The 27,364-nt window shown below is 60.2% G+C and overlaps 1 protein-coding gene across 4 annotated transcripts in view; it reads left to right on the top strand.

Moving 5' to 3' along the window:
* NECTIN1 (nectin cell adhesion molecule 1) overlaps positions 1–27,364 on the top strand; it is a 102,302-nt gene that overhangs the window by 24,418 nt on the left and 50,520 nt on the right. For all 4 annotated transcript variants that reach the window (XM_070047241.1, XM_070047247.1, XM_070047252.1 and 1 more), the window contains exons 2-5: positions 23,128–23,478; positions 23,893–24,195; positions 24,461–24,578; positions 25,944–26,095. In XM_070047241.1, coding sequence (XP_069903342.1) covers positions 23,128–23,478; positions 23,893–24,195; positions 24,461–24,578; positions 25,944–26,095 — 924 coding nt within the window. The remainder of the gene's footprint in view (positions 1–23,127; positions 23,479–23,892; positions 24,196–24,460; positions 24,579–25,943; positions 26,096–27,364) is intronic.

The following is a 27,364-nucleotide window of genomic DNA, read 5'->3' as shown; positions in this document are numbered from 1 at the left end:
TCCTTCAACAAGAATGTGGGGTGTGGGGCCAGTGTTGTGGCATAGCGGGTAAAGCTTCCACCTGTAGTGCCAGCATCCATATGGGCACTGGTTCGAGTCCTGACTGCTCCACTTCTGATCCAACTCCTTGCTATGGCCTGGGAAAATAGTAGAAGATGGCCCAATTCCTTGGGCTCCTGCACCCGCGTGGAGAGACCCAGAAGAAGCTCCTACAGTGACCATTGCAGTCATTTGGGGAGTGAACCAATGGATGGAAGACTCCCTCCCCACCCCACCTCTCTGTAATTCTGCCTTTTAAATAAATTAATTAAAAAATAAAAAGAATCTGGGATGATGGGAATGGGGAGCAGGTGCCAGGGTGGGCCAGGTGTGCTTTGTGGAGAGTGGGTCAGCCTCAAAGCTGGGAGTCCCACCTTGGACACCTGCCAGCAGTCATCCTGGGTACTTTCTGGCCTCAGTTTCTCCCTCTGTACAGCAGAAGGGCTGGGTTGGTTGCCCCCAGGGGCCCTTGGAGTCTCTTCTGGCCCTCTTGTGGTCACTCACCAGACCCTGAATGGGACTGGTGACTCTGTCCCACCCCTTGTCCTGCCCAGGGCACACAGAGACGGTGAGTGTGGTGCTGTGACTTGTGAGGGTCGGGCTGATCTGCAAGCTCAGGAGGTGGTCCACTGCCCCTTGCTGTAGGGCACTGGGCTGTCCCTGCGGCTTCCTTCCTGACTGCTGTACCTCCAGCATGGGGGACACACAAGGGGCCTGGCAGGAGACGTCTGTGGTCAGATCCTCTGCCAGAAGCAGCTCTCAAACTGCCCTGGGCTCCAGGCCCTCCCCATCTAGGGCTGGGCAAGCATTGCAGCGCTTGGTCTCTGGGTCGTGCCATGCGTCGGTGACTTCCTCTGTGCAGGCCCCAGCAGGCCGGGCATCCAGCCTTGGCAAGGCAGGTGCCATCGCGTCCTCACGGAGCCGCCGCTGAACCACTCTGCCGGGTGCGGCTCTCCGTGCCTCTCTGCTCTCTCTCCGTTCTTATAAATGAGGAAGCAGCTAGCAAGTGGCAGAGCAGAGATTTGAACCCCAGAGCCTAGAGCCACAGGCCTCTCTGCCACCCGAAACGAGAAAGAATCAAGACCTGTGAGCTATGTTGGGTCGAGAGGCAGGCCTGGGTCCAGGCATAGCCAAAAGCCAAAGGGAAGCTTTGTCCCAGCACTAGCACTGGCTTGGTGGGGAGTGGAGTGACTTGTCCCCAGCCCTGGACTGGCCTGGATGGCGTCCGGCCGTGGCTGACCCACTCCTGGGCTCTGTATCAAAAAGCACGGGGCATGGGCTTCCTTCTCAGCAAAAGGGCCGGAGATTAAACAGCAGGAAGAGTTTCCCCACTACCGTGACCACACGCTATTAAAACAGGCAGTGCAGGGAGGCGGAGGCCCTGGTGGGAAAGGTTAATGCCTTTGTTGGTCAGAGCTGCTGAAGACGTGAGTGGAGGCGGGGTTGGGGAGGAGGCACAGGGTCCAGGGGTGTGATCCTGTCACGTGGACTGAAGCCCCCGTCCCACAGGAAGAGGATGCTCTCGGCCATCCCCAGGCTGCAGTCACCATCTTCCAGGGACCCTGTCTGCCCCAGCCCTGCCATTGGACTTCATAAATTGCATTTTCCCAGAGCAGGGCAGGCTGGTGACAGAATGAGTCAACGCCAGCTTGCTACAACTGTCGCCCCTGGAGCCGGCGGGCATGGAGGGAGATAATTGGGAGTGGTTTGACAGCTTAATGTCTGGGGCTGGCTTCCTAGAGCAGAGCCGGGGGTGGGGGGCAGGGCGCCGGCAAGGAGGTGGCAGGTGGATTCGGGCTGTCTGCACCATGACCCCCACCACCACCTTTCCCCTCCTTTTCCCTGGCAGCAGCTTGTTGGGCAGGAAAATAAAGCCCAGGGAAGGAAATTAGATCTGGAGAATAAATTAGGCTTTCTTTATTAATTTGTCAGAACTAATTATCATCTCCCCTAGATCCATCTCCTCTCCAGATGCCCCCCAGGGCCAGGAGGAAGGGAAGAGTCTGGGAGAGGCCGGGCGTGGACTTCAGGATCCCAGGCTGGGCCTCTCCTCGCCTTACCTGTCCCCAGAGTAGGGAAGCACAAGAGACCTGTCACTCAAGGCGGGAGGCCCCTAGCATCCTGTTCCAGGGACTGCAAGCAGAGAGGGACCCCAACAGTCCATCTTGTCTGAGCCCCAGGAAGCTGCTAGCCCCACGTCTGAGTGCCATCACCTCCCTGCGTGTGCAGTGCTTCTATGGAAGGTCAGAGTTCAATGCAGGCCACCTCCCTGGGTGTCGTGGGGAGGATGACCGCTCCCAAGCACCGTCCAGGACAAAGCCGGCTCCCCGTGTTGCTTTGGGAGATGTCACCTAAGTTCTCAAAGTCCCTTCTTAATCACAAGCTTGCTCTGGTTTGACCCGGGCAATAATCTCAAGAATTATAAGGAGCATTTCACAGGCGACACAACGGAAGCAAGGAGTGGGTAAGGACCTTAATGAGAGACCACAGGGTACAGGGCTGGCGGAGGCAGGAGGGGAGCCCAGCTGAGCAAGTTCTTTGCTGCCTGCCCAGCCTCCTGAACACCTCGCTACCCCCATCTCTTCCCCACTATGGGGACCTGACTCACTGCTGAGAGTCCCACCTGCTGGCACATGTCTCACTTCCTGGGTGTGGGCTCAAGGTCTCCCAGCCCAGGGAACTCCCCTAGGCTGCAGAAGCTCGGGGTTCCACAGACTGACCCCTACCTTGCGCAAGGAGCTTAGTTGGTTTTGTGGCGGTGTGCTGGCCTCCGGCACCCCTGTCACAGAAGACGTCATGGCCCTGCTATTTCAGGGAAGGCCCAGTGCACAGAAATGCCTGTCAGTCAGAGGCTCGCGGGGAGCCTGGGGATCAGCCACACTTTGCATGCAACGCCTGGTTGGGGGAGGTGGGGTCAACATCTGGTTTCTTCCACATCCCACCCTGCTGTCACTGCACCCTGGAGCCTCCACTCCGCCTACTGCAGCCCCCAGGACCTAGGAGCAGGTGGAAGTGAACGCCCCCACCCCAGTAGCATCCGCACACTCATTGTCAGACCTGAGACTCTTGCCTACCATGCCCAGAGCACAAGCTGGGGAGCCGGCTTTGTCCAGGACGGTGCTTGGGAGCAGAGACCCCCCAGAATGACGGAGCCAGAGGGGACATGAAGGGAGGACCTCCTGACTGGCCCACGTGTGTTTTAAATGAGGACACCGAGGCCTGAGAAGAGAAAGCCACGTGTCCACTGGCTCCTGGCAGCCCCGGGATTGAAACCCAGGTTTCCTGAGTCCCCATCAGAGGTGAGGTGTCGTTGCCTGGTAAATGACACTGTCACTAAATGGATTTGTCACATCAGGGACTGTCAAAACCAATAACAGGAGACTTCCCAGGGAGGTGGAGTGTACGCCCAGCTGGTCAGACCACGAGGTCAGTGTCAGGTCACTACCCCGACCCCCTCTCTGCCTCCAGAGGCTGCAGGAGTGGAATTCCCCCCAGCCCCGAGCTGGGGACAAATGCTGTATTCCAGGTGCCTGAATTTGGAAAACCTTATGGCTTCGGCACCTCCTCTCCAGTCGCACAGTTCTCTTCCCAGAGCTCATTTGATTTCGTGGCCCTGCAAAGCTGGTGCTGGTTGGCATGCCCACTCCCCAGGTGGGGACAGACCCAGAGAGCTTGTATTTTCCTGTCGCCACGTGGCTGGAGGGGACAGAGCCAGGAGGTCTGGGAAGGAAGGTGAGCCATGGGGAGCACACTGCATTCGGAGGCACAGACCCAGGATTGTGTCCTGGCTCTGTCGCTAACCGTGACCTTGCCAGTCCCTGTGTGCTGTTCAGTTCAGCCTCTTCGGCTGCCTGCCGTGGAAGGTCATGCTGAGGACTTTCCAAGCCAGGTGTGTGTGGCACCTGCAGGCCACAGTGCCAGTGAATCCATGAGGTATCTGTCTGAAGGCCCTACCCCAGGCTGCTGCTCTCCCTCACACGCCTGTGGGTGACAAGGGAGCAGGCAGAGTTGTTGGAACCGGGCCCTCCCTGCCATCCTGTGCCGCCTGCCTGCCAGGGGTGCCAGAGCCCAGGGGTGGGGCGGGTGGTTGGGATGGGGGCCTCTGCTCTCCGAAACTTTGGGCTGGGCACTGGCAGAGCTGGGTGTGGCCAGCCAGGGGTGGTGGGGAGACGGATGTAGGAAGAGGGAGGAGCTGGAGTAGTGGCGTCTGCTGTCCTGAGTTCCCTTGAGGACACTTGGAACTGTCTTCCACTGCGAGCTTGGGAAGGCGGTTGGGAGAAGCCCCGTTTGCCCATAGCACACCTCCAGGCTCCTTGGGACTTTCTGTTCCCCATGTGCTGGGGCCAGTTGCAGGCTTCATTGTGAACACTGGGCTGTGCTGGTGCCCACCCGGGAGGCTGGCAGCAGTGACACAGAGCCCTTGCAGGACAGCCCAGTACTTTACAGAGCTCTCCTGTATCTGCAGGACCGGGCCAGACCCTAGGGGCCTGAGTGAGGGGGCTGGGTTTGAGCCTGGGTTGAGGGGCGGATGTACTTGAGCTGGCTGAGATCCATTGGCCAGCTTCTCCAAGGGCAGCTTGCAGAGTCCACTGGGAGTAGCCGTAGCCCATGGGGAGGGGAGGGCGCCACGCTGGGGTGCCAGGAAGTGTCCTGGTCCAGCCCAAGGGATGAGCCCAGCTTGTGGGCTCTGTCCATGGCCACAGAGCACCTACAGACCAACTGGTTACTCTGTGTCAGGCACTTGGCTGACCACATTATTTCATTGAGTCCTGGTAGCCTGTTTTACAGGAGAGAATATTGAGACTCTCAGAGGTAAGGCAACTTGCCAGTGAGTGGAAGAGCCTGACCCGGGTCTGTCTGTCACCCCAGCTCCCTTCCTGACCCAGCAGTCTCAGGTACAGGGGCACAGCGTGTCCACTGCAGCAGGAGGGCCTGGGGACCAAAACCGGGAAGAACTCCCCAGTGGAGGGGCTAGGGTGGTTCCGCAGTTTCCCGGGGTGGGGGAGGAGGCGGTATAGATGCACACTGTGAAGCCCTTGACAGAAGGAAGAGACTGATTTCAGCACCTGGGTGGAGTCGCCTGGGGTCAGAGGGCAGGATATTTTGGCCCTCTGGGTAACCTCTTGCTGGAAAGAAGGTTCCGGAGGCTCAGGCCCCACCGCTGGCTGGACGTGGCCTCCGCCTACTGCCACCTGGCTAGCAGGGTCAGCACAGGTGCTGCTTTTCCAAGAGAGGACGTCTTGCCCAAGTCCGCTCAGGAGCCTTTGCTGACTGGTGCCTGGGGCAGCATGCAGGTAGGCCCCGGGCCTGGGCGAGTGTGGTCCCAGTTACCTATCTGGCTCCTCCCCTCCCCCAGAGAGCTCTGCTACCCCCGGGACCCCAGTCTTTGCTCTCTTTCCCTTCCCTGTCCCTGGAAGGACTCAGGCTGGGCAGGTGCCCACGGGCTCCAGCCTCCAGTGCCTCTGAGGAAACCAGTCCTGGTAGAGAGCATGTGCACAGTGTGAGCCAGTGAGCTAGGCACTGCCTGCCTGGGTGGCTGGAAGCCCGCTGCAGGGAAGGGTTCTAACTCAGGAAACAGAGAAGCCGAGGCAGTGTCATTCTGAAAGGGAGCACAGTGCACGGAAGCCTCAAGTTCAAGTTCTGCTCCCCTGCTCTCCAGCTACAGAACCTGGCGAATCTCTCCACCACAGGGCTTCCGTTTCCTCCCTTGTAAAATGGGAATTCCAGTGCTTGCAGCAGAAGATGGGCATGAAATTAGGAGATCCTGGGAAGGAGGTGCTTCCGGGTGCCTGGCACACAGGAGCGTGTGGCCAGTGCTGGTGGAGGGGAAATAACCTGTTGCTGGAATTCTGGCAGACGGGAAGCACAAATACCGCCCACCGGTGCTCATTTGTAGGGTTGAGAGAGCCTCCGAAGGAGGGGTGGGGGTGCTGAGCCTTATAAAAACTCCGGCGCATACTCCATCTGTCTCGATCACTTTGAAGATGAAGAGTTGCTATGAGGTGCCGACCGCTCTGATGGGACCAGGGCCCGAGCAAAGATGACGAGACACAGCAGGGCAGATTGCATAAAATCAAGTGCACAGTTTTAATTGCTGGAGTTCACATCTCATAAAAGAAAAAAATAATAAAGCACCAGCCCTGGCCCTTCCCCATCCCCCTTCTCTGCTGTGAGTCAAGAACCAGTTCCCACCAGTTTTCTGGGGTTCAAAGCGACTCCCCGCCCTAATCCTCACCCTGGCCTCCCCGCCCCCACCTCCACTGTGGGTGAGAGGCCGGCACTTGAGCTGTGGGGGCCCTGCCACTCCCAGGGCCTGCTCTGAGCACCACAGCGGGCAGCACCTGGGATTGTCAGGCGGGGGGGCGGGGGAGGCAGGGGTCTGGGAGAAAACGGATGCTGTCCCAGCCGTGGCCTGCCCGCCCGCCTCCTGTTGCTGGTGGCGCATTGTCAGGGTGAGGTGGCGCAGCTATCTCACTGTCATCAGGCCTTGGAGCCGGTTCTGCCCTAGACAATGGAGGCAAATGCTGCTTCCCACCTTGCCTGCATCTGCTGCCAGCAGCCCTGCCTCCCAACCTGTCCACACCTGCAACCGGGGAGGCGGGAGGGAGCCCGGGCCAAAGACCTGCCGAGCCCGCACCACTGCCTTCCCACCATGGAGCCCACCCTTGCCCTGGTTCCTGCCAGCCCTGGTCACTGTGGCCTCTGAGGAGGGCCAGGCCGCCCACACCCCACTGCCAGGCCCCTCTGGCACCCCCTCCCCCCAGTCCTGATTCAGTCCCTCACTTCCCACTCCAACTCTGTCTCAGAGACAAGTCAGGACAGGGTGCCCAGGTTCTGGTCCTCCAGGCTGCGCTCTGCTGTGCGCAGGGCAGGTGGGGCAGGTGGGGAGGCTGGGCTCCAACCTGCTCCTGCAGGCCTCCCTTCCTCCTCCGCCCCCACCCCAAGGAGGCGGGCGGGTTTGAACTCCAGAGCACTCCTCATTGCACCCATAAGGGGCCCCGCCTGGGGCTGCTGAGGCCCAGGGGTGGGGCGTGGGAGGGACAGGGGAGAAGCTGCCTGGTTCCCTTGGTCTGGGCCAGCCTGGGTCTCAGCTTACTCAGAAGCCTTCACTCACCAGGGTTGCCCCTGCCCGTCCCTCTCCCCGCCCCCTTTGGGACCAGGGATGTAGAAGAAAGGTAGAGACTTGGATTCTCCTTGGCTTTTAAGTTCATTCATCGTGGGACCTCCTGTAAGTCGCTTCACCGACAGCCTGGGCGGCACCTTCCTCTTGATTATTCCAGAAACCAGGGTCATGGTGTAGACTGGAGCAGGAGTGTGGAGATGAGGCCTGGCAAAGTCACCCGCAGGGCACAGGGTGGCGGGGGCGGCCCACTCCCCACTGGGGGCTCAAGTGTGACCGCCAGCCTTTCTCCTGGAGAGAATCTTCCCTTTCTGTAAATAAGCCTGGCTTTCACTGGGAGTCTGGTCCTCCTTTGATCAGTCAGCTTCCTAAGCAGTCTTGATTAAAAGATCTCAGTGACCTGAGAAGTCAGCAGGGACCCACGTCCCCGTGTCTGTTCTCTGGGAGCTGAGTCTGGCTCAGTTCATTGAGCAAACCCAGACCCAGGGCCGGCCGCAGCAGTGAGCCTGTTCAGCGGCTAGAGCTGGGCTGTGGAGCAGGGCAGAGCTGGCGACAGTGAGCTTCCCACATGGGCTGGGGTGGAGGGTGAGGGCATGGGAGGGGTGGCCAAGGAAGCCGGGCAGGCAGGCAGGCAGGGATGGCTTGTGAGGGCCTGGTAAGTAGCTTAGATTTGCCCAGGCTGGGGACTTGTATGGTCATATTGACTGTGCTCAGCCCACTTATCCACGCGTGGTTTGGGCACATCCCTTCACGGGCCTGAGATTCAGTTTCCCGGCTTAACAGGAGGACGTATCCTATGGGACCGATGGCCTAACACACCCCCCGATAGACAGCAGTCGCCCAGGGAAGGCTCAGTATTTTCAGTGTTAGCATTTCCATGATTCCAGATGGGAAAGGGTGGAACGCAGACTCCCAGCTACCCTCCCTGCCTCCATCACTTCAGGTGAGGCAGGTGGGTATGAGCCAGGCAGGAAAGACACAGGAGGTCAGGAACCTGAAGACAGCCTGGTCCAGGAAAGAGAGGCCCAGAGAGGAGAATGGCTTTCCAGCAGGCCGCCCACTGTGCGTCTTGCTACACCTGGCTGCCTTATCTCCGACCCAGAGGCAGGGCCCTTACCCTTGTAACCACAACAAGAGCACAACCACAGTACATTGCTATGGGCTCGTGTCTGCCTCACGGTTCTTCCCCCACCTGCTAGCTCTCGTGGCCACACCAGGTCACTGAGCCATTGCTGGCTGAGTCGCAAGTTCCCATCCCCGATCTTGGCCCAGGGCTGCCTGCTCCTGCTTCCCTGATCCCCGGCTTCTTTGCAACCTTGGACAGTTGCACCTCTTTCCTCACCCACAATGGGAGCTCGGACCGCCGGTTTCCCCTCTGAGGGCTGCCTCCCCACCGGGTCCTTCCTCCCACCCCACACTCTCCTCAGGTCACAGAAGTCTGACTTCTCTGTCCCTTTGACTCTCCGATCTATTTATACACAAAATCCACCCACAACATTTCAGTTTTCCAATCGAATCATTAATTACCCCAGTAATTAAACGCAATTAGTGGTGGTAGGGGCCTTTCTGAGTGAGGAGCCATTAGCCAGGGTGCAAATGCATGGGAGAGAGAGAAAAAGAAAACCCAGCCTTTCCCAGCATTAGAAATGAAAGCAGGAGACAGGGGCTGCAAACCAGGGGGCCTCAATTAAAGCTGGGGCCTCGCTCATTAGGCTAATTTGGTAAGCTAATCCGGCAGCCTCTGGGGAAAGCCTGAGGGTGGAGCTGACCAGCCCTGAGGGTGGCAGGAGATGGGCTGGACAACAGGGCCCCGCCCACTGGACCCTGCTCAGCACCCCACACCCAGCTCTGGGAGCTGTTGTGGGGAGCCTCTGCAGAGTTTTCTTGAGCACTTGCTGAGCACTTCTGGGGCTCCAGACGACTGACAGCCCCAGTAGGGAGTTGGGGGGATGCAAGGTAGGAGGAGCTGAGATGAAACAGGAGGTGGAGAAGGATAGGAGCGCCTCTTCCGTTGCTGGGCCACAGGAAAGGGCCGGGCTCAGGATCCGCCGCACTCCTGGGATGGCAGTGCCAATTAACTGAGATGATACCTGTAGATGCATGACCTCCTGAGTGCCTACTGCCCAGTGGCCGGCCAGCCCTGCACAACTTGCAGAGTGCTCAGCACACCTTCCCTTCCATCCAGTTCTCTCACAAGCCACAGCCCCCAGAGGCAGTAGGGGAGACACCAGCAGCAGCCGCTCCCAGGCTGGGAAGCAGAAGGACGCAGAGGAGGGAGGCAGAGTTTGGGGAGAAGAGGAGAATATCCCCAGGAATTCCCTCCGTGGACCCCATAGTCCTAAAGTGGGGGGGGGGGAGGGGGAGGATGCCGTAGGCTCGGTCTCCCGGAGTCAAGGGAAAGAGGCAGAGGGGGCGGCACCTGCCTGCTGCGGGAGCCCTCTCCAGCAGCGTGGTCCACTCAGGCCAGGATGCCCGTGGCCAAGGGCTCCATGGGTCATGCACACACCATCATCTGTGCTGCTGGGGCTCAAAGGGTGTGTGGCCATTGTCCCCCCTGGGAAAGGGAGAGGGATGGTAGCAGGTGTGGCAGTGAAGGGCGCCACCTCTGAAGCCAGACTGCCCAGGTCAGAGAGGGCCTTGCTGTCTGTTGGCCTCTCTGAAGCAAGGGGGGTCCTGGTGCCTGACTCCTGGTGCTGTGGGAGTTAAGGGAGGTGATGCCTGGAGCGTGCGGACCTGCGCCTGTGCGGATCTGTGATGCACACGTTTTCACTGCTCCTGCCATCTCTTGGGCTGCAGGAGGGGGGTGCTGGCAGGGAACAGGACCCTTGTGTACATTCCCCAAGAGATCCTTGGCTTCTGCTGCTAAGGGGGTGGGCCCGATCGTGGGGCAGTCGAAGGCAGCAGGCGATGTTTTCCCAGGCTTGTGGAACGTGGGGTCTCTGCATACAGGCAAGCTTATATGCAAAGCTGCCCCGAGGCACTCCCAGTCTGTCAGGGGCCACTCTGGGCAGCTGGTGGGCAGGGCCAGGAGAGCATGGGCATGGGAACGGGAGGGAGGGGAGGGATGGAGAGGAGGTGGCCGCAGAGGTTGGGCTGTATCTGCAGCCGGGCAGCGGGCCCCGTGCCTACGTGCTGGCTCCTTCCGCACGGCAGGATGAAGAGCAGGCCCTGGCATGTCAGCCCCTACCCAGTGACTCCTAAAACCCAGCAAGTCTGAGCTGGAATCGGGCCTGGGCGAGGCTCCTGGTAGATTCACCTTGGGCAGAGGGATGGTTGGCGGGTGGGAGACGGGGTGGGAAAGACCACACTCGAAACTGACACGCCGGTGCCCAGGGACCAGGGAGCATGGGCAGGGCTGTGGCGCTCAGTTCCTGCCCCTCAAGTCCCCTCACCCCACCTGTCCCTGCCTGGTGAGAGTCGCAGGGATGTGCTCCCCTCCGGAGCTTGCCCAGGGGAGGGTGATGACTCCAGCGCTGCTGGGAAGCGGGGGAGGGACGATGGCCGCCCTGCGCAGGGAGCAGAGGAGGCCAGACCAGCCTCTCTGAAGACTGGAGGCCATTTTATACAAGTGACCTCATTCCGCTGAACGAAATGGACTTGCCAGGGCCCATCTTCCAGGTGGAGAGACCGGGCTGCAGGAGGGTTGTGGGACTTGGTCGTGGGTGAGCCCCATGATGGGACGCACTGGGGCTGACCAGGACGAACGGGACAGCCTGTGCCCTCCCACCACTCCTTTCAGCGGCCTGGACCTGGGGAATTGGGTGTGCCCCAAGGCCCTGCTGCAGTTGGGGACAGAGCAAGAGGGAGCCTGGAAGATGGGTGCCTCCAACCAGGCAGACCCCTCTCCCCGGAGTGAGAGGCCTCTGAGCTTAGCCTGCCTCTGCCCGAGACACAGTGCCAGGGCCCTTGAAGAACCCCACTTTGTCTGCCCACCTTGAGTCAGGCCTGCCTGCTTGCCTGCCTGTCTGCCTGCCCTCTGGTTGGCACCAGGCTGGGGCTGGCTTCACAGCTGGATCTCCCCAGGAACAGAGTTGGGGACTGAATGAAGCAAGAACCAGATGCAGGGTTTACATGCTTCTATGGTTAAAGCAGGACCCAGGGTTTCTGTGGTGGTGCAGGCTGGCATTCACCAGGAGACCTGGGCAGGGGCTACCGTTGAGATTCGCGTGGGTGGTGGGGGAGGATGTCTCAGGGGCTAACACTGGGAGGGGTGCACTGGGGTTGGGGTATGGCAGCTGAACGTGACCCAGGACCAGTGGAACAAAAGGCCGTTGCTGTGCTTGGAGGAGAAGTGTTCATTTGAGTCAGGGTAGAGAGTGGCAGCTGAGCCTGAGAGCGAGCCGGGGAGGAGGGGGAGCGCGATGAGCACCAGGTGTGCTCTGCAGGGATGGGAGGGCCGTGGGTAGCTCTCCTGCCCCTCCCCCAAGTTCTCAGCTGCTCTGTTGCATCAGGTGAGGCGGCCCCTGCTGAGTCCTGCCCTCATGCTATCCAGCCTTTCTGGGGCATGGGGCGTCTCCCTTCAGCGGGGTTTGGGTTCTCTTACCAGCTAAGGGAGCACAAGGAGTAGGGGTCTCGCTCTCCTCCCGTCCGGCCCGCAGTCCTGCAGCCTTGCTCTGACCTGCCCTCCTCCACCACCCCTGCCTCCCTCCACAGACCTTCCAGGGGAGCCTCCTGGGGCCTCCTAGCTGAAGAGTCAGAGAGAAAACCCCACCCCAGGCCTTCGCCAATCCCTTTTCCAGCCTCCCCTTGTGTGCCCCTCAGACCCGGTCATTAAAGTGCATCAGGTGAAGACGCCGCCCTCCAGCCTGGGCCAGGGTGGTGAGGAAGGGAGGCTGACCTGCTGGGGCCTGGCTCTGGCCTGGGCTGGCGGAGATGTGGCAGGGCTTTGCCACGGAGGGACTGTGCAACATCACTGCTCCCTTTGCCAGCACTGCATGTGTCTGGGAACAGAGGAGGTAGCTGCAGCCCCCCAGCACCCTGTGCCGTTGCTGCCTGCACAGAGAGGCCTGTGACCCAGGAGCGTGTCCCCAAGGCCTGCCTGCTGCAGCTCCCGAATCAGCCATTACAGGGAAAGTGTGCGGCAGGACCCCGAGTCCTGCCCGCCCTGCCTGGGGACACTGTGTCTGTCCTAAACCCAGAGCTGCAATTTGACTCCACTATCGCTCACCGGGTCTGAACCAGAGAGTCCTGCCCAGAATGAAATAGCAGGTTGGTGCCTCCTTCCTGAGCCGTTTCGGAAGCAGGTGGAAGGAAAGAGCTTGCTTTAGTGCCGGTGTATTGGGCCTCCGTCCCTCTCCAAGCGTCTGGGGGTCACCACGTGCTGTGACTGCCAAGCCTGGTCACTGCATTTCAGTGACTGGTAAGGGCAGGGCCTTCCTGAGGGGCAGGTCAAGGCCAAGTCCACTGCCTGCCCCCATCTCCGCACTGGCTGGCAACCCTGCTACAGCCACCCACATAGAGCTCTGGTGCCCACACCCACCGAGCCGTCGGGTGGGTGTCTCCCTGTCCCTTTGGCTGCAGCCCTGGGGTCCCTCTGGGCAGGCAGAATTCTGACCAAAAAGCTTTGCCCAAGAGGAAGCCCCCACAGGCAGGAGGCAGGAGGTAGAGCTACCAACCACGTGGAAGTGTCTGGGGCATAGGTGGAGGTGCCAGGAGCCACAGATGCCAGCCCTGGGTGGGACGGGCGCAGGGGCTGGCGCTGTAGGGTCCGAATGCCACGGGGAGGGTGGTGTGCATGCGTGGGCGTGTGGCCGCGCACCTCCTGAGACCGCAGGGCCTGGCATTCTGCGCATCTGCATCAGGCCCTCCTCCTGCTTTCAAAGGAGCCAGGCCCGGGGTGAGGAGAGCAAACAGCAAAACTTAATGACTTTAATATGAAAGAATTTGCCACTAATTAAGCACAAACCCTCCACTAATGCAGAGAACACATGTTGTGGATTTCACTTAAGCAGGGACCGAGTGAGGTGAAAATCCTTCAGAAATGATAGCAGTTTACCGGGCGAGGGAAGATGCTGCCTGACCCCAGCTCTGCCTGGGACACGCAGCCCTGCCCCTGCCTCTGCAGCCTGCCTGCTCGTCCTCTCTCCTCTCTTTGCGGGTTCCCATAGCGCTCCTGCCACCGTCCCTGTGTCTCCCTGTGTGGCCTGTGCCCTCACATCCTCTGAGACATAGCTGGGCACTCCGGAGCCTGCATTCTGATGGCCAGCTCCCCAGGTCCACCCCTGACACACCCACCTTCCTTCTGCAGGCCCAGGAGCAGGCTGTCCAGACAGGAAGGCCTGCACCCCTACTCTCGCCACCTCTGATCGTCCCCACCACGATCCCCACTCCTTTCTTTTTTTTTTTTTTTTTTTTTTTTTTTTGACAGGCAGAGTGGATAGTGAGAGAGAGAGACAGAGAGAAAGGTCTTCCTTTGCCGTTGGTTCACCCTCCAATGGCCGCCGCTGCAGCCGACGCACCGCGCTGATCCGATGGCAGGAGCCAGGATCCAGGTGCTTTTCCTGGTCTCCCATGGGGTGCAGGGCCCAAGCACCTGGGCCATCCTCCACTGCACTCCCTGGCCATAGCAGAGAGCTGGCCTGGAAGAGGGGCAACCGGGACAGAATCCGGCGCCCCAGCCGGGACTAGAACCCGGTGTGCCGGCGCCGCAAGGTAGAGGATTAGCCTAGTGAGTCACGGCGGATCCCCACTCCTTTCCACACTCAGCCCTGCACGCGTCTCAAGCTGCACCAGCCCCCTCTGGGCTTCGCACGCCTCCCTCTAGGCCAGGTCGTGATCAAGGGTGATTTTGTTGCCCAGGGTATATGTGGCAGTGTCTGGGTGGTCCCAGGCAGAGGTGGTGACAAGGTCCAGCAGGGAGTGGACATTCTGCAGTGCACAGGACAGCCCCCACCACAAAGGGTGTTAGTGGCACCACGGTCAGTAGTAGCAGGGCCTTGCTCAGGGCCACGTGGTGGGTTGGTAGGGCTGGGACTGAAGCCACCTGATGCCAAAGCTGCCCTGCACTGAACACCAAGCACTTTGCTAAGAGCACGTGTGAATTACCTCATTTAACCCTTGGATCGGCCCTAGGAGACGGTACTAGGATTGTCACCATTTTATACACTAAATTGACAGAACCTGCTCAGAGTCACCCAGCTCAGCAGCGGCAGATACAAGCCCAGGTCTGTGTTTGAATTCCAAATCCATGCTCATGGGTTAAAGGAACTAATCACCCCCTTACTGTATTCCTTGTAACCCCTTCCCGGTCAGGTCAGGTCACAGCACGCCTTTGACCCAGCCCCCAGAGCCCACCTCTCCCCTCTAGCTCTTAGAATGAGATTCCCTGCAGGCAGGTACTGCATGCCCAGCTGAGACTGCCCCTCCCAGCCGTGGGCAGGCAGCTGCCTGTGGCTGGACAGGGGCTCAGCAGAGCCAGGTACTGGGCTGGTCCCAGAGGCCCCTCGCGGTGAGAGGCAGATCAAGAGCCCTCCACTTCGAAGCAGGTGTTGAACATCGGCAGGGAAGCACAGGGCTGAGACGATGCCTGTGTCAATACTAAGCTTTTAACACGTTCTCCGGGAAAGCCTAGGGAATTCTCCCTCTGAGCTCTCAGCAGCCCCCAGCCTCTCCCACCCCCACACTAGCCTCCCAAAGAGGCTGCTGCCTACACTTCCCAAAATATGCCATTATAGATGCACACTTGCAGAAGGAAATCCAGGCTGCTGTCGTTAGCTGCAGCTGGCAGCGAGAGGGCGGGCATTGGTGGCTGGCAGTGGGGCCTGCCCGAGTCTGGGGTGTGGAGCCAGGGGCTCCCTGGCCTCTGAGGCCGTGAAAGGGCAGGACTGGAGAAATGCTGGCAGTGGTGGGAGGATGTGGAGCCAGGGACCATGCAGACTAACCAGGGCTGAGACGTGGGAGCAGGGCCTCAGGGGCATGGCCTACTTGGGTGAGAAAAAGATTTCTCACCTCGTGCTGTGGCGTGAGGAAGGAAGAGGGGCTGGGTGCTAGGAACTCGGGCAGAGGAGAGAGGAAAGAAATGAAGAAGTGGCGGCTGGGAAGCAAGCAGAGGGTATGGGGTTGGAGGGTGGGGAGAGGCCGGGCCAGCTTGCAACCAAGGGAGGAGGAGACTCAGGCCTGACCTGTGTCACTTCCGTCTCTGCCCCTTGGCTCATGTGTGATTGTCAGTCAGCTGAGGTCAGACCCAAGACATGAGTAGCCCCCGCCCAGGCCCCAGCCACTTGGGGCCCCTTGTGGTTACCCTGTGCCTTTGGCTGGAGGAGGGCTGACAGAGGCACTGCCAGGTCCTGGGGTGCTCAGGGTGCAGGCACATCCAGCCGTGATGCTGGTGGTGGGGAATGGCTCCAGGAAACCACCTGCCCCCTTCAGAGATGAAGAGGACTTGGACAGGTACTAAGGTGTGCGTTTGTAGCAGAGGGCATGGCGTGACAGGCAGGAGAGAGAGAGAGTAGGAAGAGGAGAACCAGAGTCCAGAAAGTCTTTGGACTTGATCTTGAGGACTCTAGGAAGCCTCAGGAAGATTGGATAAAGTCGCGGTTTTTAGTGGAGAGAGCTCACTCTGGCTGCTGAGTGGAGACTGCGTGGGAGGGAGCGAGAGCAGGGGGAGTGTAGACTTAGCATTGTCCTCCAGTGGACTGGGTAGGGAACAGTTTAGGCCTGCACAAGGGCCAAGGCCCAGGGAGAAGGAGGAAGGCACAAGAAGGTGGGTGCTAAGGTTGAGAGGAAAGGGGTTGAGTGCAGAGTCCCAGCCCAGGAATGCTGAGAAAATAAGAAAGTGAGACTGCGGGGGGAGGAGTTTTAGGAGGAGTTTGAGTTGAGGCTAGTGGGGGTGGAGGACAAAGGGGAATCAGGAGCTGGCATCAGGCGGACTTGGAGATAGCTGGGCTGTGGAAGGACCTCAGTGTGGCCACAGTGCCGCCTGGATTTGCCTGGAGTTCCACTGGGTCGGGGAGGCCTTCCCTGAGGAACTGGGTGGCCTAGGAAGGCAGAGCAGCCACTTAGCAGGCAGATTCCCAGAGGTTGGTGCAGTGAAGCTACAGAACCAGGCCAGAGAGAGAGCTGGACCGGCCAGGTCCAAAGGACAGTGGCCCCCAGGTGGCAGGGACCAGAGCCCGCCTCTCCCAATCCCCAGTCCATCCCTTCCCCTCCACCAGCTGCCCAGAGGAAAGGCGGCGTGTGGTAAGGCCTGAGAAATGCAGAGTGGACCAAGAGGTGCTGCCCTGAAGGCTGGAGACGGAGAAGGTGGAGCTGGGAGAAGCTCCACGGGCCTGCAGCGGAGTCCGGAGCTGCCTCAGAACTGCGCGGCCGTGGCTCCAGGAAGGAGGCAGGCCTGCAGAGGAGCAGCCCCGGTTCTCGGACACTCGCTGTTAATGGGAGAAGGCAAAACCCCAGCTCCCTGATTCATCCCTGTCCCCCAACCTGTCCTGCCAGGTTCAGAGAGGGAGAGGACCTGCCAGAGCACCCCCATCCCCGCGTCACCCCCTGGGGCCTCCACACGGCCAGGGCACAGGGCCAGCCAGGCCCTTCTGGAAGATCCACGACTCTGACTCCTTCTCGGGTCTTTTCCCAGGCTGCCGCGCCCCCACTTCCCCCACGCACTGTGCTCCCCGCCCACTGCGCCAGGCGCCAGCCCCACAGCCCATCATTAACCAGCTCTGTGTGGGGAGTTGGGGATTGGGGGAGCCCGGCCCAGAGGAAAACATGGGCCATTTGTGTGACCTCAAAGCAGGGGGGAGAGGCGCCCGGGCTGGGACAGTAGCAATTAGCCTCTCCCATACCATCAGGGACTGTTATCGCTGCTGCGGGCCAGGTGGGTGTGGAGACAGTGCAAAGGCTGGTGCAGTACTTCCCTGGAGAGAGTCCCCCATTGTCCCCCAGAGCCCAGCCTCACCCAGCCCATGTCTGCCCTGCAGGAATCGGGGAGCGGATAGACGCTGGGCTAACTCTGGCCCAGATCCAGTCCCAGCCCCCAGGCAGGGAGGCTGGGTGCTGGGGCAAGGACTGTGGCAGCCACTGCGCTTGTTTGCTCGCTGAGCCCTGTGACCTGGCTCCCTCCAGACCCCAGTTTGGGTGGAGAAGGGAGTCTGGAGGCGGGAGATGCAGCCCAGGCACTCGGGGAGCTCCGAGCTGATGGGGAAGTGTGCCCAGGGCACAGCTACAGGACAGGACAAGTTCAAAGGCCTGCAGTGACCACCCAGCCCCCATGGGTTCTGGCTGGCAGAATGGTCAGGTCCAGGTGACACTGCTGGGCTTGCTCTGGGGGAGGAGAGGACCCAGGAAGGGGGTTCCCACTTGATCCCACCCTCTTCCTCCCTAGCTGTCTCCCAGCTGAGTCTCCCTGGGCTTGAGAAAGCAAGGAACTGGCCAACGTGGGAACTAACTTTTGGGGAAGTGACCGTGCCGGGAAGGGGGGGCTGTCACCTTTAGGTCGGTGCTGACTCAGCAGGGTTCCGGCGGGTGACTCATCCCCTCTTGGACTTTGCTGTTTTCTCACCCAGAGTCCTGCTCCTCTCTGCCAGTTCCTGGAGGGGCCAGGAGGGAGCTCCCCTGGAAGGCTCTGGAGCTGGTCCCATAGGGTGCTGGTTTCATGGAAGCCTTTGAGGAGGAGCCCAGTGCCCCCCTCCCCCCAGTGCATACACAGACTGCCTCTAAAGTGCCCACCCAGGCCGGGGAGCACTGCCCACCTAGGCCAGAAAGCCCCGAATCCCCTTCGCCTCACCTAGGCTCCTCCTTCCACCCACCCCCACCCCGGGCCCAGTGCCAGCCTGCTTGGCGTGGAAGACGGGGTCTGTGGTTTGAAGGGGCGGGGAGAGGAGCCGCTCGGGGTGGGCACGAGGGGCAGAGCACGCCGCCGCGCCCGGCGCGTGGGAACCCGGGCCCCGCCTGTGGATTAGCTTGGTGGCGGGCAGGGCGGCCGGGTCGGCCGGGCCTTGGGGAGCAGGTTTGTCTGCCACAACTGAGGAGGCTTTGTGTGTTGTTGCTGAGCTCAGGCTTCTGCAGGTCTGTGACGTCGCGGGGGGCCGGCCTGCCACCGGCCTTGCTGGCTCGGCACTTCTGGGAAGCCAGGCCACCAGAATGGCCCGACTTGAGCTCGAGTGGGGAAACTGAGGCACCTGGGCACAAGCCCTGGGGCCCATAGTGGGGCCGTGGAGAACACAGACTTATTCTTTTGATATCCCTGGGATGAAAGAGCCCCTCTGCGGAGGGCATAGGTTCCCGTGGGTGTCTCCACCCCTCTTCTCCTGCCTCTCTGTCTCTTCCTGCTGTGCACGGAGCAGTCCCCTGCAGGCACCCTCCACTTGGGTGTCCCCTGCTGGTGCTGTGGCTGCACTGCTGTGACTGGTGTCCTCCTCATTTTGCCCCCGTGCTGATGGAGGCTGGGAGAGACCCAGAGCCAGACCCCAGTTCCATGGAGGTTGAACCCGAGTCCATGTTAGTGGCCAGGTGGGAAGTGCCCTGGGCTGGGGCTGCTGTCCTGTGTCCCTGAGCAAGTGGCCTTGCCCCTGCAGACTTTGAGAGTGGTGGATGACATAGGCTGGCGAGCTCCGGCCTGTCCCATGTTAGTGTTCTCAGCTCTGGGTGGGGGCACCTGCAGGAAGGAGAGAGAGAGAGAGCTGTGGTCAGCGCTGCCAGCCCAGGGCACTCAGGAGAGTCAGCAGGGGGTTGATTCTCCAAGCCCTGGCCCTGCCAGCACCAGGCGTGACTTGGTCAGCACGGCCCGTGGCTAAGCCTGTTCCTTTTCCCTCCACCAGCGGCTCACGATCTGTTGGGAGACAGGAGACAGATGACATACATGTCAGGAGGCAGAAAATAAAGGAGTGCAGCTGCATGCTGTGTGCTCTTGGGGTGTGTGTGTAAGCAGCGGATGAGGGGAGAAGGGGTGAGCACCTGCAGAGCGTCCTGGAAGAGGGATGCCTGGTAGCACCCAGGTCAGCACTCACCCTGGGATGGGTGCTGGTGGGGGTTGCTGCTTCGTAGATGATGGCGCCAGGGACGACTGTGGCGGTGGTGACAGTCACTGACGGCTCCTGAGCATGTGATGTGTGCTAAGGGCAGCTTTCATCTGATCCTGCTGCGGCTTTGTAGAGCAGGTATTCACTAGCAGAAAACCCGCATTTTGCACATGAGCAGCACAGCCTCCGTGCAACCCGAGCCACAGAGGTTGTCGTCTGCCCGAGGTTAGACAGCTGGTGGATGGCAGAGGTGGGATGCAAACGCGCACTGCCCGGCTCCTGCACCTGCAGCGGGGGCCGCAGAACAGCCCGTCTGAGGCTGGGAGCTGCCGGCATCAGTTTTCAGGTCACTGGGGCTGGAGGGTTTGGAGAAGCTTGGCCCAGCAAGGAGATGGGCTGTGCAGTCCCCGGGGCGCTCCGCTCCTGCCCACCGTGGAGCAGGCTTCCCTCAACCCGAGCCTGTGCCTCAGGCCTTGCAGGTGAGGCCCAGGGCCCACCTGTTCTGGGAGGCCTGCCCTCAGCTCCTTCTCTCCTTTTTCAGGAGTGAACTGCACTCCTCATGGACTCCACACTGTGGCCCGGCCCGTCACAGCCACCCAGGGTCTGTCCAGTGCAGGGACTAGGAATATTCACCCCCTACCCTGCGTCCTGGGACCAAGCCACAAGCTTGGCTTCCAAATCCCTGAGCCTGGAGAGAAGTCATCAGGAGTAGGGTGAGCAGGAGGAAGGGTGGGCAGGCGAAGTCCTCAGCCCCTCCCACCTCCAGAAGTCCAGGATGTCCACCCCCAGGGGCACTCCCCTGGCCCTGCTAGCAGTCGGCTGGGACCAGAGGCAAAGGGCACAGGTGAGTCTGCCAGCTCCTTAGGGGACCTCCCCACCCTGCCCATCACTGGGACAGAGGGCGGGAGCAGGGGCATCTGCCTCATGCACACAGTGCTGGGCACACTGGGAACTGCCCCCTGGCCTGCCCTGTGATTGCTTTTGGAGAGGAGAGAACCCTACCACCACCACTACCCCTTTAAAAAAAAAAAAAAAAAAAAAGACACAGGGGTAGGGAAGGGCCGCCCTGCCTGTGAGATGGATGGATGCAGGGAGGTCCCTGGGGCGCCTGACCTCCTTGTAGCATCCTCCCCAGCCCCCAGCCAGGCACTGTCAGCGAGCTCCCCTCCTGGCACTGACGCTGCTCTGAAGGCAAAGCAAACAAATGCTGGCCTATGCACCAGGGACGCACCCGCTGACCCCCATGTCTTCAGGACACGAGGGGACAGGATCCTGCGAGCTCAGTGGGCTGTGCCCCCTTGCAGGCCCACCATGCCTGGCACCAATCCCAAGGTGCCTCACACTTCCCACACCCCTCCCCGCACCCTCACCTGTAGCCCAAGTCCTCCCAACTGGCTTTTCCTGTTCCTAGCTCTGTATGGCGCAAGTTCCCCAATTATGAGCACATTATCTCAGTGCTGGGCAGCCTCCAGCAAGCTTGGGGAGTGGAGGCCCGGGGAGGGGGCAGGGAGCACCAGTTATCCTGCCAGGGAGGGCCACGGGCTTAGCTGCTTGCCAGCCGGCCAGTCAGCAAGAGTGCTGGGCCGTCTGGCCCACTGACCTCACTCTGAGACTGCTCCTAGGGTGGGGCCGTGGGCTGGGCTGCCACCAGACAGTTAGGGCCAGAAGGAACCACTGAGACTAAGGAGTCCAGCCTGCTCCCTTACAGAGGAGGGGAATGGGGCTCGGAGAAGGGGAAGAGATTGGCCAAGTTCCAACAGCAAGCAAAAGGCAGGTGCTCCTCTCTTGCTACTCCCAGCGCACACTGCCTGTGCCAGGGGAGGCGCTGGGTGTAGTATCAGATCTGGAGCACCCACACGCTGGCCAAGGGGACAGCTAGAGGGATGCAGGTGGGGTACCCAGTGGGCTTGGGGAGGGGGATGTGAACAGGCACAGAGAAGGGGGAACATCAGGGGAACTCAGAGCAAGGCAGGGGCTGAGGATAGATTTCTTTAGCAGGCATTTCTTGAGTGTGTGCTGGGCACTGGGGACTCAGGGCCACCTGCTCCCAGTCAAGGGGAAGAGTGGAGGGCAGCTTCCAGTACTGACCACAGGCTGTGGTGCCCACAGAGGAACCTGCAGTTACACCCAGGTCTCTATCATGTAGATAAGGCAAATGGAAGCCCTAGTTCCCTCCCTGCCCCCGGGTCTTGGGTCCCAGAGTCCCTAGGGGCCATGCAGGCCATCCTTCTGCACCTGGGTCAGTGCAGGGCTTGGTGTCGCCAGTGTTCCTGATGGTGCTTAGTAGACTGAGTGAAGTCAGGGTAAAAGGAGGGGAAGTGAGCCAGTGTGTGGCAGTGACCCTGCTCTGAGGCTCGCCAGGGCTCGGGTATGAGCAGGGGCTGGGGGACAGCTGGAGGCGGAGCCTTCTGCTGGAATGGCTGCCCCAAGTGAAGGGAGCTGCATCGTGGTCAGGGGTGAGGAAGCTCAAACAGGGCGTTGGGGATGGGATAAACCATCCAGTGGGGAGACCGGAGGGAATCTATCCATTCATTCATTTGGTGCCACCAATCACTCCCTCCTGCAAATCTCTACTCTCGGCTTCCATTGCAATTTGTCTAGCAGCAAATTGTTACTGGCACCTACTATAGGCCAGATGCTTGGCTGGGCACTGGGGATGCATAGATGGGAAAGACACAGGCCCTGCCTGGAGGGGCTCACATCCATATTGCAAGGGAGAAAACGACCACACTTGGCGGGGCTAGATTGGCTCTGGCCGTGAGGGTCAGGGAAGCTGCCCAAGGAGGTGGCCTCAGCAGCGGTCCATGGCAGAGCAGGGAAAGGCCTCTGGGCTGAGGGACCTGCGTGAGCATTGCAGATGCTGTGTGGGTGCTCGGTGCTCCATGGCAGCCAGGACTGAATTGCTCGTTGATAGGACCGAAGTGCTGAGAATCGATCCTGGAGTAGAGTCCCTCAGCAAGTAGTGGTTGAATACGTGGGAGGAGGGCGGGAAGGAAATGCGGAAACTGCTGTGTTCTGAGGCCAGGCCCAGTCTGATAGCATTGGAAAACACAGCTTAGAGATGGACGTGGACCGAAGCCGGCGGACGCAGACGTTAAAAGCGCAGACATTAAGACTTAACTGTGAAGGCGATAGGGAGCCAGTGGAGGCCCGGCCTTGGGCAACACCTGCTTTCCTCTGCCTGGCCGGGGAAGGGGGCCCAGCCAGTGCATCCCAGGGAGTGGGGGATTCGGCCATGGAGGACAGACAGCAAGGGCGGCCACAGTGTCAGCTGCTGCGTACCTTCATGGTCACCCACAGCTTCCTGCCCCCACGCACTTCTCCGTCAATCGTTCCAATGGGTTCCCCAGCAACGCTCTGAGGTACAGACAGAACTAGATTTTCTGCCCCACCTATCAGTGAGGGAAATGTGACCCAGGGAGCTCAGGCAGCTCGTGGCTTCTAAACTGGGGCTCTACTTGGAAAGCAGTGCTTTGAGCCTTCATCATAAATGGGGAAGTGGACATATGTATTCACTAGCATAGAGTCCTATTGACAATACATCCCTGGGTGGAAAATCAGCTTACAGAGCAGTCTGTCCAATATGAGTCTGATTTGTTCAAAAAACAGAGATGGCTAGATAGCTGGATGCATGACGGATGGATGGATGCATGCTGGATGGGTGGAGGATGGATGGATGGATGGATGGGGGATGGGTGGGGGATGGGGGATGGATGGGTGATGGGTGATGGATGGGGGATGGGTGATGGATGGATGGATGAAGAGAGAGGGAGTGAGAAGACAGGTACAACAGGATGATCAGTGATCTTTCTAAGCACCTGGATCACAGGGTGTTGCCTTTTCCTCCTCTCTTTATTTTCAGTATGGCCCAGAGTATTATAACAAGTAATTAATGTTTTTATAACAAGTATAAAGAGAATAATGACTGCTATAAATGAAAAGACAAGCGCACTGGGAATGAGAGGGGTGGGAGAGTGCGGGCCCGGACTGACCACTTCTGCCGTCTCCTTGGGCCAGGCGCCCATACGCAGGTGGTGCAGGTGAACGACTCCATGTATGGCTTCATCGGCACAGACGTGGTGCTGCACTGTAGCTTTGCCAACCCACTGCCCAGCGTGAAGATCACCCAGGTCACGTGGCAGAAAGCGACCAATGGCTCCAAGCAGAACGTGGCCATCTACAACCCGGCCATGGGGGTGTCGGTGCTGGCACCCTACCGCGAGCGTGTGGAGTTCCTGCGGCCCTCCTTCACGGATGGTACCATCCGCCTGTCCCGCCTGGAGCTGGAGGACGAGGGTGTCTACATCTGCGAGTTTGCCACCTTCCCCACGGGCAATCGCGAGAGCCAGCTCAATCTCACTGTGATGGGTAAGCTGCCCCCTCCCCCCACCCTCAGCCAGAGTCCTGGGAGTTGGGCCATCCTCACTGCCTGCCTCCGTGGCCCCAGACAGGCTCCCAGGGTGGGCCTGGTGCCTCCAGTTCCCTGGGGATCAGGGGTGGGAACCCTAGCTCTGCATGGAGGTGAGGTCAGGGCTCAGGCTGGATCCCCACCCTGGAGTCCTTTGTCAGGACACAGCAACAGCACTGGGCACCACGATGGGGGAACCAGCTGTCCATGCAGTCTGGTTGCACCTGCTAAGGCTCCAGGAAGGTGCAAGCCTAACAAAAGCGAGCAGGGAGGAGAAAGGCGAGACCTCCAGTGAAGGGGCTCCAGTGAAGCAGGCTGAGAGGCAGGGCTCCAGGCCGTGCACCTGGTCCCATGGCACTCTCTGGTTCCCGCAGCCAAGCCCACCAACTGGATCGAGGGCACCCACGCAGTGCTCCGAGCCAGGAAGGGGCAGGACGACAAGGTCCTGGTGGCCACCTGCACCTCGGCCAACGGGAAGCCCCCCAGCGTGGTGTCCTGGGAGACTCGGCTAAAGGGTGAGGCAGAATACCAGGAGATCCGGAACCCCAACGGCACAGTGACCGTCATCAGCCGGTACCGCCTGGTGCCCAGCAGGGAGGCCCACCGGCAGACCCTGGCCTGCATCGTCAACTACCACATGGACCGCTTCAAGGAGAGCCTCACCCTCAACGTGCAGTGTGAGCGGGGCAGGGGCCGGGAGCTGGGGCGGGGCCCGGGGCTGTCCTCGCAGCCACCCTCCTTGCCTTCACCTCCTTCTCCCTCCTCCTCCTCCCTCTCCTCCCCTGCTGGGTCTGCTCCGGGTTCCGTGGTCTCTGCTCCCACTCGCCCCCCTCTCCTCCAGCTGTTCCCACATCACTTCCATCCCTTCCCAGCTAGGACTCCCTCGCCTTAAACTCTGCTCCCTTCCCCCACCCTCTTCCAACATCATCCCTCACCCCACAGATGAGCCCGAGGTGACCATCGAGGGGTTTGACGGCAACTGGTACCTGCAGCGGATGGACGTGAAGCTCACGTGCAAAGCCGACGCCAACCCCCCCGCCACCGAGTACCACTGGACCACGTGAGTGCGGCAGGGCCAGCTGGCCGCTCGGGAAGATACCTTACTGGGTCACAGGCGCCTACCTGCAGGAGCCGCAAGCAGGAAAGACATTAGGGTCTGAGCTCAGGCTTCTCAGGGAGAAGGGGCACGGCTGTGAGAGGACCCCCCACTGACACAGTCACGTGGACACTTGCATGTTTGAGTGTCAGGGTCAGCGGGACAAACCCTTGTGCCGGGGGGGCTTCCCTCGTGACCCGCCTCCCTCCTGCTCCCTGATAAAGGATTTTGCCATTTTCCTTTGGTGATTCAGCCTGAGTCACTCCCACCCCAACCCCCAGTATTTATTTTTATCGAGGTATCCCTGGGGAGGCTGGTGTTCTGGAGCAGCCCAGATCTTTCTTTGTTCCCAGCGCCCCCCAGCCCCGGACTGCTCGGGGAGGAGCAGACATCAGCCTTCTAGAAGTGGGGTCCCATCATCCCCTTTTGGGGCTGTCTTTGGTCCTGAGAGGGGCCTGTCCCTCCTCCAGCCAGCTCTGATGGCTGGGCTGAGCTTCCTCCCAGGGAGGCTGCATGCAGCACACAGAAAGACAGGGCATGGGGGAAGCCAAGTGGAGCTGGGTGGCAGGAGACGGCACCCCGAGGGAGTCTGAACCCTCCCTCCAGGAAGGGGAGGGCACTGGCGGGTTTCACCTGTTAGCCTCCGCTTCCTGAAACACAAAATGCTTCTGAGGGTGGGAGTGGCCCGAGCCTGCGTGCCGGTTTCAGCTTTGCAACCCAGGAGCTGCCAGGCTCATCAAAATGATGGCTTTGTAGCCAGGAGGAAGGCAGGTCGTCCCCTATCCATGGCAAACCCACGTGGGAAAGTCTGGTGACGTGCCGTGCAAAAAGACAACGGGGAAACGGAACACAACAGTTCCCATCTCAGACCTGAGTGGCTTCCCAGGCCTTCCTGCCAGTGGTTCTGTTTCAGGAGATGGGGGGCTAGGACCAAGGCATCTGGACCAGTACCCAGTTACCCAAGAGACCAAGGACCTGCAACCAGGGACCACAAGTAGTAGCAAGAGCACTCCCTCGGAGTCCAGAGAGCCAGCCTTGCTTCCCTGGCCTTGAACCTCATGCTCCTTCTGTGAAGTGAGACCTGTCCCCACCTGCGCTGCCTACACTTCAGTGTCAGGATGATCAGATGTGAAACCCTGAATGCTATAGAGCTGCCTAGTGCAGTAGATTCCTGCTGCTGGTCTCTCTCCTTCTGAGACACAGCCTGCCACGTGAACTCAGCGTGAACTCAGCGTAGGACTGATAGGCTTGGAGCCTGGGGGGTGACCCCAGGGCAGCTTCCTGGGACCGACACTCGTAACCCTCAGCCATGTCTCCCAATCCCCGCAGGCTGAACGGCTCCCTCCCCAAGGGCGTGGAGGCCCAGAACAGAACCCTCTTCTTCAGGGGTCCCATCAGCTACAGCCTGGCCGGAACCTATGTCTGTGAGGCCACCAACCCCATCGGCACTCGCTCTGGCCAGGTGGAGGTCAATATCACAGGTAGGACACTACCTCCCCCTCCTGCCTCTCCCCACCCACGACTCCTCCACTACCCATATCCCCCACCTTTGGGTGACGTTATGGTGGGAAGCCAGCATCTCTACCCTCTCTCTTCCTCTCTGGTTTGCTCTTGCGCTTTGGCTGTTGGTCTTGCTTTCTTTTCTCTTTGCTACACTTAATGTTGTATGTAAGATGGTCAGGGTGGTACCCAGACAGAGAGGGGCAGATGTGCTACGGACAGCCGTGTTGGTTTGGGGAGGGGCGGCGGCCAGAGCCTGCTGGTGGTGCTGCTGGGAGGCTGGCGGGGTGGGGGCAGGTGTGCAGGTGCAGCTCGCCTCCTTCAAGCCCTGCATCCTGCGTGGGCTGCAGGATGAGGCTCACCCCAAGCAGGGAGACCAGAGAGAAGGTAAGGATGCAGCCTGGGGCCACAGTGCTTCCGTGCCCCGCAGCTGTGTCCCTCTCAGTGCAGATGGGGGTGCTGAACCGCCTGACCCCTCAGGACAAAAGGAGAGCAGGGGCCGGGGTGTTCTGGGAGGAAGTTTGCATGGGACATGGAAGGAGTATGGGCCTGATGGCTGCCCGCCTTGTCCCTGGAAAACCGGGACAACCCTTAGAGGGCCATTGTCAGAAGGGTACGTACGTAATACAGGCGAAGCACCCTAGCACAGGTCGGTTGGCCAGCAGTCGGCCAGCAGACGGCCAGTGCGCCACGATTGCCACTGTGACCTGCGTCATCAGCATTATTGTGAGCAGAGATGTTGGAACAGGCCAGTGGAGGGTGAAACTACCCACAGTGTCCCTGGGAGGCGTGCCTCTGACACTGCACCTGAGCCTGTAACAGGAAGAACCTCCTAGAACAGGAAGTGCCCTCCATCTGCTGCAGTGATGAACAGGAAGTAACATGCCCAGGATGTGACCTCAGGGACACCAGGAACTGGCTGGCTATTACTGGGCAAGCCCTTAGCTTGGAGCCTATGTCCCAGGACTGAGGGACCTCATCATGTTTGGGTACATTTAAGGCCCAGCTGCAGAAAAAGCAGCCCCGAGCTGTCCTGGGCCTTCTGTCACCCCTCTTGTCTAGGCAGAGCTGAGTCCCTTGCTGCCTCCTTCAGCTTCTTGCCCTTGGCGCTAGGAGTGGTTGGGCGTGTGGGGGGAGGGGTGTACAAGTATCAGGGTTGGAGCCTGGGGAAATCAAGGCAGCCCCTCCCTCTCGGGCTCAGGCTTCGGGGTTCCCACAGATTGGCAAGTAGAAGACAGGGGCCAGAACCA

This window comes from Oryctolagus cuniculus, chromosome 1 (assembly GCF_964237555.1).
Source record: "Oryctolagus cuniculus chromosome 1, mOryCun1.1, whole genome shotgun sequence".
Lineage (NCBI taxonomy): Eukaryota > Metazoa > Chordata > Mammalia > Lagomorpha > Leporidae > Oryctolagus > Oryctolagus cuniculus.
The sequence above is the reverse complement of the archived record's forward strand: the minus strand, read 5'-3'. Positions and strand labels throughout refer to the sequence as shown.